Source organism: Ostrea edulis, chromosome 5, assembly GCF_947568905.1.
Source record: "Ostrea edulis chromosome 5, xbOstEdul1.1, whole genome shotgun sequence".
NCBI lineage: Eukaryota > Metazoa > Mollusca > Bivalvia > Ostreida > Ostreidae > Ostrea > Ostrea edulis.
Genome location: NC_079168.1, coordinates 54,755,417 through 54,768,496, shown reverse-complemented (window position 1 = coordinate 54,768,496; position 13,080 = coordinate 54,755,417). Strand labels below are relative to the sequence as shown.

General features: G+C 36.8%; 1 protein-coding gene across 2 annotated transcripts in view; it reads right to left on the bottom strand.

Moving 5' to 3' along the window:
- Positions 1 to 12,686, bottom strand: part of LOC125652111 (uncharacterized) — an 80,017-nt gene extending 67,331 nt beyond the window's left edge. Inside the window, exons 1-2 of one of the 2 annotated variants that reach the window (XM_048881079.2) lie at positions 12,500 to 12,686; positions 4,492 to 4,572 (exon numbers count right to left, since the gene is read on the bottom strand). In XM_048881079.2, the coding sequence (XP_048737036.1) occupies positions 4,492 to 4,572; positions 12,500 to 12,652 (234 nt within the window). In that variant the 5' untranslated portion in view covers positions 12,653 to 12,686. The remainder of the gene's footprint in view (positions 1 to 4,491; positions 4,573 to 12,499) is intronic. The other variant, XM_056164852.1, reaches the window with a different exon arrangement.
- Positions 12,687 to 13,080: the final 394 nt, after the last annotated feature.

Here is a 13,080-nt window from a genome sequence, read left to right as displayed (position 1 = left end):
GCACTTTTGTTTTCCCCTAAAATAGCTCTTACCAAGTTTAATGTTATTTCGGATTTCAAAAATTTCGGTTGAGCATCACTGAAGACACATTATTTGTCGAAATGCGCATCTGGTGCATCAAAATTGGTTCCGTATAAGTTTTACATCCATAAGACTTTGTTTTACAGCGTTTGTTATCCATTTTTCATTCACAGTACCTTGTTCATACTATATATTAGAGAGTGCACATATGTTCAAAATTCTATGAATACATTCAAACCTGGACTTTTTAAAAGCAAACATATCTATAAGGTCTTTCCAATGCATAAACAATGCACGATTTAATCATTCTTGTTCAAAAAATAATTTGGTCGACAATATTGGACGAAAGCTTATTTCTTAGTTTGTCACCAATTGTAAAGCCGATGAAAAAAATATCCCTGAAGGCATGGAGGTAGCACACACAGACAAAAAACGGACAAAGAATGCCAGGAAAGGAAAACGGTTTTCATTCGTAGACCATCAAAATTTTATTCAGGTTTAGAATTTATGAACATTACTAAAAAAGCTATTTCTAACGAGTCGTCGACTATTCGTTGACATCCCTACTAATAACACTTGTAAAAAAAAAATGCACCCCCGAATAGCATTATTTCATAATGAATACTTTGTGTCGGCTTTTGTTCAGCTGTCCGTCACCATAAGTAAAATGTGATCAGTGCTTCCGTTTAGGCGCGCGCAGTTACATATGTGCATGTGCGGATCCAGCATTTTTTTCAGAGGGAGTGGGTTCTACCCATGCAATTTTTCTAGGGGTACAGTCAATACTAGGGACTATCACCCACTATTTTACAACAGGAAAAGCATGAAAATGGGCAAATATATTTATTTTCTATCATGCTCTTGATAGACCCCCTCTCACTCTGTATCCGCGTCTGGCATCAATGCAATTAAGATGTTAAACAAAGGTAAAAATTCTGTAGTGCAACGAACACTAAGAAAATTTCCAAACATCCGATATCAAGCTTAGGTTACACATTGCCATACAATGTAGTACAATTTCTACCTTTTTAAATAAAGTAACACGGCTGATATTTGCATTGTGCATGGATGCTAAATTAATCCTAAGGCAATGATTGGCGGGTAGCATGCACAAGAGGATATACCATGGGGTTGATACTAGAAATCTGACGCGAGTTGTTATTTTGAAATGCGGAAATTATTTGTTGCACAAACCTATCTTCTCAATCGACCCTATTCACTTGCGCGCAGAACGTTCGCTTTCATTGAGACGCAGTTTCAGCTGCCTTCATTGGGAGCAATGGAGAGAACAATTAGAATGTGTTGCACTGTGTAACGAGGACGGTCGTTGTGGTACTGCAGCATCGTTCCACTCTTTTCCAAAGGATCCATCCGTTCGGAAAGAGTGGAATATAATTTTAGGTACGACATGACAAAGGACCCAATTTCCATGCAAGTTTCCACGTGTCTGACGCAGAATTGACAGCTTTTGGAGAATACATTCTTATTAAACATGACACAATGCACTGAGCACCAGATTTTTGTTCGCTGTTTTTTCACCCCATTGTTCCTCAATGTGAAAAAGGAAATTCTGAAAACTTATTGCACATCTAAAATAAATCACAAATCATCTCCTAAAAGATGATCTGGCTACTGGGAACCAGGTTTTTTTTAATAAAAAAACACCATTTTATACCACCAATTGGCCCCCAGGGTGAAAAAGAAACTTCTGAAACCTTATTGCACATCTACAGGATATACCACCAATTATTTTCCCAAGGATGCTTTGGCTACTGCGTAAGAAGAGCTTTGGGAATGAGGGTTTAACGTTGCTTGTTGATGCCCCTTTTGGCTCCCGGATGAAAACAAAAATTCAAAAAACTTATTGCTTATTTGCAGGACACCATCAATCATCTTCTATAAGATTATTAGGCTACTGTATAAAGTGTAAGAGGAGTTCTGGGAACCAGATTATCTACTTTCGAAGAAAATAAAAAACGTCGCCTTTCCACCTCCTATTTCTGCCCATGGAGAAAATAAAAATTCGGAAACTTTATTGTACATATTCAGGACACCACTAAGCATCTTCCAAAAGATGATTTGGCTACTGTGTAAAGTTTTTTGTAGACAAACGTCGTTTTTGTTACCCCATTTGCCCCCCCCCCCCCTCCCGGGTGAAAATGAAAATTCTTATTGCACATCAGCAGAACACCACCAATCATCTTCGAAAATCCTTTGACCACTAAGTGAAAAGTAAGAGGAGTTCTGGAAGCCAGGGTTTTTTTTTTATATATATAGAAAACATGTTTTTCGACTCTCATTTGGCTCCCAGGGTGAAAATTAAAATTCTGAAACCTTATTGCACATTAACAGGACACCACCAATCATCTTCCCAAAAAAATTATTTGGCTATTGCGTAAAACGTAACAGGGGTTCTGGGAACCACATGTTTTTGTAGAAAACCATCGTTTTTCGACTCGTTTGCAATTGGCTCCCAGGGTAAAAATGAAAATTCCAATCACATGCAAAGTTCGATATATTGACTGCACTCCTCACTTTTTTTAAAAGTATTGATTAATGATAGTGGAAATATAAGAGTGAAGCGATGAATTCATTGCCTTTACATTTATTTTCGCCGACTGACATTTCTGTAGAACTTGTGCTAAGCAAAGAAAGATAACTCTAATTAATTTCAAACTCGGGCTCGGACTGCATAATATTATCGTACAAAAGCAGACTGCAAGTCATTAGGCATGTTTGATTGAACAACTCGAGTTACGCGAGTTGTAAATAAAACGTGTACATATTTCATAACACTGATGTTGAACACGGATTGGAAAAGTTTACTCCTAATTTTAGTGGGAGCATCAAATGTTCAACTTGGCGGAGAATGAAGAGAAATACTGAACATGACATGTGAAATTAAAACTTTTTGGGAATATAAAGCACAATTACCATGAAAAAAGACACATAGCAAAATTCTAAGTAACATATTTTTCTTAAATAATCAATACAAATATTTGTGAGCAAGGCTAGATGTTTGTTTTGATTCCAATATATTGTACATTGTAGACAAAGTCACTTTTTGGAGTTAATTATATACGATCTACGTTTGGTTTAATTTTAACGATATTTACACTATTTTTGTACTGCATGTGCATGCATACTCATATAATAGGAATCAAATACTGCTCGGTATCAAAATAAACTACCACATTTAAATTGTCATGGATACGATTTTCCTATCAAACGTCATTTTTCAAAACAACACTAGAGGAACAGTTGTTGTTTTTTCACATTCAAGGAGTTTAGCTTCTGTGCATATACTAACGCCACTCTAGAATTACCCAAGTCTTCCCAATCAAACGTGCTCGTTGTGACTAGTTTCTTTCTCCAGTGTCAATAAACTCAGTCAGGTAAATACTACCTCAGACAGTGCCAGTATGACGGCCATATTGCCCATTTACGTGCATGTTAGAGCACTTTAGACTAGGCTAGACCATTCATAGAGTTACAGTCAATATTGGTCGTAAATCACAAATTGTAACGTTTAGTGAAACGGTCGTACGTGCTACGTTCACAATTACGTCAGCCTTACGTTTAAGATCTACGATTGGTTAGTGGAACGGCCGCCAGAAAACCACCCTTTTTTACTCGTATTTGGCTCCCAGGGTGGAAATGAAAATTTCGTAACCTTATTGCACATATACAGGACACCATCAATCATCTTCCAAAGAATTGTTTGGCTACTGCGTAAAATTTAAGAGGAGTTTTTTGGAACCAGGTTTTTTTGTAGAAAATGTCGTTTTCGATCTCCTTTTCCGAAACCTTATTACATATAGGATTCCAAAAATGATTTGGCTACTGTGTAAAATGTATGGGGGTGTCTGGGAACCAGGGTTTTGTAGAAAATACCCCCCCCCCCCATTTTGCCCCCAGGGTATAATTGAAAGTTACAACACCTTACACATCTACATTATTTAACATTAACTTGTACTAGGAACGTTTCGAATCCTATCAGTTCATAAAAAGTTGACGTTCAATAATGACCAAGGTATTGCAAGCTAAAAATTGGAAACATTTTATTACTAACATATCATTAGGTAAATAATGATTAATTTGCAATACTCTACATACATGCAGTTACATCCTCATACAATATTTTCTGCAACCAGAAATTCATATCAATGGCGGAATGTGTTTAATGATTTAAAAAAGAAGTATTACCATATACGTGACGTGTAAGAACAAAGCATGAATTATGTGAATATATTCATTGATGTATATTACCCCTTGAATTTTTTCGTTTGATTGATTGTATCTTGCTTAACGTCTCACTCGTTAAGCAAGATACAATCAATCAATCAAACGGAAAAAATCCAGGAGTAATATACATCAATGAATATATTCAAGGGGTAATATACATCAATGAATATATTCTAAAGGTACAAGGTGTATTTTACAAGCAATATCATACAGTATAACACTCACGTCGTTATCCTGTATGGCAATGTCCAGGTCACCTTCATCTAGATCGTCTTCGCGTCCAGCCAAGAAATCTTCCTCTCTGAGCTAACAATTATATAAAAAATAGCTTAAACAACCCATTGACAGTGTTGGTAATTATGGTGATTTGGGATTTAAATTCTCTGAATCCCAAACTAAAGCCATAGAATATGAAGGAAAAACGCTGTTTGATGTTAAAGTAACAACTAGTTCGGATTTTCAACCATCCCAAGGCCGAAATCCGGCCCCATTTTCAATTGAAAAAATTCTCCACTTTCCTTAAAGGTATCGCCGATTTATTTCCCAAATTTGTGTCCAATCTTCTTCTATTATGATAAGGATCAAGCGGTATACATGATTTACGAGACAAAAGGGTGGAGTTTGCCATGGCCATAGATATCATAATAACATGTTATAGATGTGTTTGTAAATACATGTATTAATTCTTAATAAAACATTAATTGTTGTATAGTATAATGTAACTTTTAAAGTCGTTTTCATGTTTTAATAGAATTTTACTTTTACTAGTTTTAACAACAGCATAACGGTCAAGAAACTTGATATCTAAATGTTAAAACCTCACTATTAATCCACGGCGACAGTGCAGCTCGGATTGTTTTCATAGAAAAAACAAGTTTAAGTATATAAAAGTTTGTCATTCATTTTAAATGATGAAAAATTGTAAGTCAAAGAAATAAATATAGAAAAAATGATTGGGAGGCATGCCAGCATCCAGGGAAGTTCGTTGACACATGAAGTGTGTTTCTTGACTAGAAATGCAAGTCTTCATCTATATTAAAATATTACACAACAGCAGCCTCACATTCATACTATTGATACGATGAAACACAATTAAATCAATCCTTATATTGGAAACAAATGTGGTGTATAAAAAAACTACAATATCAATGTAAAAGTGGTGCTTAAAAAGGGCAAACAGAAGTGGACACAAGTCGATAGAATAGTCAATTACATTATGCATAAGTAACGTAGATGGAGTACATGTTGGGTATCTATTTCGTTCCTAAAGACACTCCTCGGTCATCCTGCGGTATAATGTGACTAATAGATCATAGAGTCGTTTCCATGTTTTGATAGAATTTTAATTTTGCTAGTTCTAACTGACAGCAGCATAACAGTCAACAAACTTAATATTTAGATGTTAAAACCAAGGCAAATCAGAACAAAAAACATGTTAAGGTGTAAAATCTCGTCATTTATTTTAAAGAGATGTTTGTAAAACACCTATGTTAAGAGTGGATTGACCATGTGACCTACAAATCAATAGGGATCATCAACTCCTTAAGATGTACCAGTGTACCAAGTTTGATGTCTATCAAGCAAAGGGTTATCAAGATATTGAGCGGACAGTATATTCCTATGTCCAGAGTAGATTGACCCTTGATCTTTAACCTTTTGACCTGAAAAATAGGGGTCCTCTTCTTTTCATAACCAACCCACATATGAAATATCATTGTGATCAAATGAATGTTTCTCAAGATATTGAGTGGACAACATGTGGTCTACCAACCGACCGACCGACAGGTGCAAACCAATATGCCCCTCTTCTTTATTGTACGATATCTCAAAAGCATTACATCCCTTCGAAGTATTCTGCGCGGTTTGAAATACATAATTTCAATCTCTGAATCCATTTCTGAAATGCGTCACGGTATACTGATTTAGGTAGACCCCTGAGGCACTGACTGATAGCTGAGCCAAGGGGTTGTCAGGACGTGTGACGACGACCAGATAAGAACTTTTTAAGTTTTGGATAAAGGAAAAAGTCTCATGGGGCTAGATCTGGAGAGTATAGTGGGTGTGGCAAGACTATAAAACTCTCCGACTTCAAAATTTGCTTCACAAGTTCAGATGTATGTGATGGAGCATTATCATGAAGTAGACGAACATGCCTAAATCCTGACACAGGGCGTCGTTTATGATAATATTTCTTGTGCTTTTTTAGTATAAAATATCGATAATACCGACCATTAACACTTTTGCCCTTTGGCACCGGAATTTGTACGACTATACCATCACATGAGAAGAATATGCAATAAAGAACCTTCTTTGTGCTTATGGTTCTTTTGGCAACTACAGGCCTTCTACCGTGTTTAGTTAGCCATATTTTGTTTCCAATTTTTCTTACTGGATCGAAATAGTGAACCCATGTTTCGTCACCAGTAGCAATGTTTGCAAATTGTCTTTGGTTGAATTTGGGAAACATTTTGAACAATTGCTTAGCGGTTTGTACTCGTTCCCGTTTTTGGTCATCTGTCAATATATGCGGTATCCATCTGACAGAAATCTTTCGTACTTTCAAAATACGCTTCAAAATGAAATGCACCCGCGATATATGCCAACAGCTTTGGCAATATCACGAATCGTGTATCTGCCATCACTTTCAATTATTTCCCTGACTTTTGCCTTGCCTGTTACAATCACAGGTCGGCCAGATTTTGCTGCATCTTTGACGGACTCTGTGCCAGTCAGAAATTTCTTTCTCCACCTACGAACTATCTCATAAGATACCTTTTCAGACCCATAATCTTCCCCCATTCAGTAAAAAATCTACATTACCGAATGACCGAGTTTTGTGCGAACTTTTATATAAGCTTTAATTTCTTCAATATTCTCAACCCGTTTTCCAACCATTTTTACAACAGTGGTCAACGACTGGTTCTATTGAAATGACTATAAGTTTAAAACTATGTAGAGCTGAAGGCTCGTGTTTATACCGTTAGAAAGTATTGAATAGAGCTATTCAAGAGTATCATCATCCACGAAATCGTACAAAGCGTTATCGCACAGTGGTACAATACACATTACATATCGAACAGCCCTTGTATTTATTAATTCAGAATCAAAGAATACAACACGTTAATAGAATTCTTTATTTTTAAGTCTCCCAAACGAAGTTCGGAGACATTGTTTTTTCTTGGCTTAAATTATTCTTCCGCTTCTTCTTCTTCTGCTTCCGCTTCTTTTTCGCGCCTAAACCTGTCCGACGCCGTTCTCCGTAACCAGGTCATAAAATTATTAGATATTCGGAGATATGATATAAGGCCAATGTATCTAGATGTGCTGAAATGTTTTTGTTTTCAGATTGAAGGGGGATAGGGTACATTTTAAAGGTGGGGTATAACTTAGAACTAAACTTAAAATCCAAAATTTAACAGATATAATTTGGCAAGATCTTCGGAAATGAAAAGAGAATGACAGGGCCTTCAAATTAGTATCAAGGTCAAGTGACTCTATTTACCTTGATCTCTGACTTTGAACATATAAACTCATATAACATTAGAACGAAAACTGATAGAAACATGGGACGTTCAGGTATGATAAGAGGATGGTAAAATCTACAATCTAGTATCAAGTGAATCGACTTACCTTGACCTCTGAACATAAAATTTGTATTAAGAACCAGATCTGATAGAGACATGGGGTCTTCAGAAAGGATGATAGGATCTACAAATTAGTATCAAGGTCACGTAACTCCAGTGACCTTGACCATACAAACTCATATAACTTTAGAACTGGAATTGATAGAGACATTGGACTTTCAGAAATGACAAAAGGCTGATAAAATCGACAAAATAGAATCAAGGTCAAGTGATTCCGGTGACCTTGACCTCTAGCCTTAGATCATAAACTTGGTATTACTTAACAAGTAGGTCTGATAAAGAGATGGGATCCTCAGAAATGATAAAAGAATAATGGGATCTACAAATTGGTATCAAGTGACCTTGACCATTAATCTGGTATAACTTTAGAACTGGGACTGATAGAGACATGGGATCATCAAAAATTGATGAGAGGATGTTGGGTCCTACAAACTAGGATCAAGGTCCAGTGACACCAGTTTTACTGAAGGAAAAAGAGGGAGTTTTTGAAAACTTTTAAAATCAGTCTTCGCGATTTAGATTTGGCAAATGAAGTTGAGATTGCCATGGATCTGTCAAGGGAGGAAAATAGTAGTAATCAGAAAAGGCCACTTTTATACAGTCCAGGGGCGGATCCAGGAATTGTGGTTACGGGGGGCACTTTATGAGGCAGTGGGTGCAAGGCGAAGCCTTGTTGGGGGTCCAGGGGGCGAAGCCCCCGGAAGCTCCTGGATTTTACAGATTTTATGGGGCTTGAAATATTTCTCCTTTTAAGTCATTTGTACTATTTTCTATCATTTTAATAAGGTGAAATTAATAAAATGACCCAAATTTTTAAGGGGTTTTTGGAAAAAATTAAGTTCTCCAAATAAAGTAATTCAAGAAATCAAAGAATTTTGTCATTTATTTCTCCGGGAGTGGAAGTAATTATTGCTTCTTTTATCGTTTAGTACATTTTCCGAAACAAGATACCGCGATTTACCTTAAATTTGAAAATTTTAGGGGGGAGGGGCGCCGGCTGCGCCCCCCCCCCCCCCCCTCTAAATCCGCCACTGCAACCAGTACTTCCTTTGGTAGATTTTATAATCGGTATATTATAATCATATTCTTGTTTCATTGCAATATCATATGTTATTACCGCAATTTTATCTAAATTAATTTGTAATTTTGATTAATCTGGTAGGTACGGAGATGTGATTTCGTGACGTAACGGTATGGTGGTCAGGCCTTGGAAGGAATGTTAAAAATATCGTTAAAATATTTCCGTTGTCAGATCATTGCGAGGGAGTTTAGACTTCTGACGCGATGGATGAGAAGGGAAATAATTTCTGAGCTTGACCGTGTCGGAGAATAGGTTTGTTTCGGCGAATTTGATAATGAAATCGGACTCGAATCGAGGAAGGGGTCAAAATGTTTTTGCTCACTTGGTGTATTTTTAAGTATATAGATCTACTTTCTTGTTTTATATATATCTATTTTTTATTAAAATTCAGATATCTGTGGGAATATGTTTCAATCATTTAGGGTTGAGGATATTTATCAATGGGAATATTTTGTTATTCATGAACATTTCAGCTTCATAAGCAGCTCTGCGTACCGGGGCCTTTCTGCATATTTGCCTAACCACTCAAATACCCATAAAGTACATGTAACTATAGCTATATATTTCAACGCAATCGTCGCAAATTGTCATTGTATATTAGGAATGGTTGTATCCTACGTTATACTTTCAGCGTTCAATCTTAATTTCAAAGTTTTCTTCCATTTATGGTGCACATTTATGGTGCACATTTGTAATGATGTTGTCTTATCACTGATCATGGAATGGAGTTTTAGGTCTAATTTTTCTGTTTTCTAAAAACTAAAGAAAACGAACGCTCGAGACCAATAATTTACAGACAATTTTCTAACTGTGTTGAAGTATTTGAGCAAGTGGTAAGAGATCTGAACGAATGTTATTTATTATTCAAACTAAAATTACTTTTGTCACCAGATAGGCTAAATATTTCAAAAGAAATATCTGTATAAAGTAAAAACTATGGGCCACTTTCTAACCCCTCCTCTCGGGCATCTACATTGTCCATAGTTGATTGATTGATTGATTGATTGTATCTTGTATAATTGTTTAATGTCTCACTAATTTTTCACTCATATGGAGACATCACCAAGACCGATGAAGGGCTTGAAATTTAGGAATTTGCTCGGCGCTTACGGCCATCGAGTAGTGAGCGTGCCACAACTACATGTAATGTGACACTGAACATTCGGTTTTAAGGTCATCTCCGAGGACCCGTGACATTCACAGCTGATGCCAAGCGTTTGGCGATGGAGCTGTCACTACCTGTTTTAACGACTTCGGTCTGTCGCTGCCTGGATTCGAACCTCAGCCTTCCGTTTGCGGGGGAACGCTCTAGCCTCTAGACCACCGTGACGGTTCACTATCCATAGTAAATTGCCATAAGGATTGGTTATACTCTGCGTTAAAAACACGATTGAAACTTGCATAGGAATGGTTTTATTCAAATGACGTTTGGCCACGGTGGCTGCTGTCTCGCTTGTTTGATCTATTATTATAATAGCATTATTGCAGGGGAAATCCCATACCAACATTTCTCCAGCGTATTTCCACAAACATATTACTTGACTCAAACGGAGTTGTTGCGTTATGGAGCATAAATTTAAAGATTTTCCCATAGATTATGGGTATATATATTTAGCAGGACTTAATTTTAGTGACTTTATAATTTCAAAAAAGATAGCTACAGCTACATTGTATTACCTCTGATAAGGAATAAATATTAGCGATATTCAATTCTAGCGATAACAACTCTGTCTCTTATAATGTCAAAATTAAATCCTCGCTGAAAATTCTGCTTACATGGTAATTTCAAATGCACTTGACCCCCCCCCCCCCTAAAAAACTCACAATAAAAAGAAAACACATGGAACAATCACAAGACGGTGTGAATGACGTGTGACATGTAGGCCAAAGTAACAATCGCCGTTACAGCCCTGGCTGTTCACCTGGCTGTTCCGCGGTTGTTATATCATTTTACCTGAGCAGTACTGAAAATTCTTACAATCTTGCTGGATTACATCTCGAGAACTCAGAAAGCAGTCAATTTCTTATAACACTCTAACGTGTACTGACGTAAAACACGCGTGCAAAACCTGTAATAGTCAGGGATCTGTCGTAAACCTGTAATATTCAGGGATCTGCCGTAAAGCTGTAATTGTCAGGAATCTGCCGTAAAGCTGTAATTATCAGGAATCTGCCGTAAAGCTGTAATATTCAGGGATCTGCCGTGAACCTGTAATAGTCAGGGATCTGCCGTGAACCTGTAATTATCAGGAATCTGCCGTAAAGCTGTAATTATCAGGAATCTGCCGTAAAGCTGTAATTGTCAGGAATCTGCCGTAAAGCTGTAATATTCAGGGATCTGCCGTAAAGCTGTAATTGTCAGGGATCAGCCGTGAACCTGTAATAGTCAGGGATCTGCCGTGAACCTGTAATTATCAGGAATCTGCCGTTAAGCTGTAATTGTCAGGAATCTGCCGTAAAGCTGTAATTGTCAGGGATCTGTCGTAAACCTGTAATAGTCAGGGATCTGCCGTAAACCTGTAATTGTCACGGATCTGCCATAAACCTGTAATTGTCAAAGATCGGCCGTAAACCTGTAATTGTCACGGATCTGCCATAAACCTGTAATTGTCAACGATCTGCCGTAAACCTGTAATTGTCAGGGATCTGCCATAAACCTGTAATTTTCAGGGATCTACCGCGAACCTGTAATTGTCAGGGATCAGCTGAAAACCTTTAATTGTTAGGGATCTTCCGAAAACCTTATATGATGATTATATGAAAGTCAGATCGTGTCGAATGAATTGAATTCAAGGAATCCATTAAAATCAATACTAGTTCACAGTGAGTTTAACATTTCTTTGCTGCACCTATCAACGTGTAAAACGATGCTACACAAAAATCATGTTATTGTAAGACATAATTAGAATTTATATATCGCGTATCATATTGTTTTTTAATTTTCTATTTTTTAACGAGGTAAAATTCAATTTAAAAGTAAACAGAGGCTTTCCTTATATATAAAAATATTTTCAATGCCTGGCAATATCATAAGAATATAGCCGTTTCTTGTACATGTACATTTTCTTACGCTTGTATTCTCAATGTTCAAATAGATCGGAATTTAACTTTATCTAGGGAAAAGTAAATACACTCTAGAAAAGGTGGAGGAAACTTCGTTTTTGATGAGCTCTTATCTCGGTGAAACTGATCGCCGCGTGTTATGCAATAAAGTAGTGAAAACCATATATGTGTATTGTCCTCTAGTGGTAAAAATGCATTTGAATACACAAAACAGTATAGACATGTGTGTGAAATAATCAGCCCGTTAGTATCTGCTTTTGAAAAAAAAAAAATTTTAAAATTTATAATCGCCAACGTAAATTACGTAGATATATAGACTATTATTTTGATTCGTGAATGTAGAATTATTAGCGATCAGATCAGCCGCCAATGTTTGATGACCGTAATATATACTCCGGTCATCGGCTTGTACACAGTGACATAATTATATCTATCAAAATATTACCTCTCGCTCTCGTTGGATATCTTTTCCCAGTGCAAGCTTCAATTTTTTCAAAGGAACCTCTTTATTGTCAGCAACGTGTTGGTTGTCCCCACCCGCTGCCCAAGTTACTGCTATAAGCAGAGAACACAGCGCGACCGAACAGATAAGCTGCATCGCAGCAATTTCTTATTCTGAACTTGTGCGTCTATAATGAATAGCTGCTTCCTTTTATATGTATTATTTAGAGAAGGAGGCAGGTTCTTTATCATAGATACAAATTGTGGGATGGTCGAGTGCGTAGGACGGGTCTCCGCCCCCAATTTGTATCAACAATAGAGAATCTGTCGAGTTCTCTAAATTAAATTGACTGTGAAATACTCTGAAGTGTGGCGTCGGCGTTGTCTCCCGTAAAGTTTCCGCGAATTGTTTTGACTCAGTTGTTCAATCAGAACATGGTAGGCGGAGCGACAAGACATCACTGTTGTCGTGTGAATATATTTCGAATTTCATAACATTTTTTATTCCCTTTTTCATACAGCTGCGGATTTAATAAGTTTCACGGTCGGGATAAGTTTTTTTTAAATGAATCGATGAAACACAAA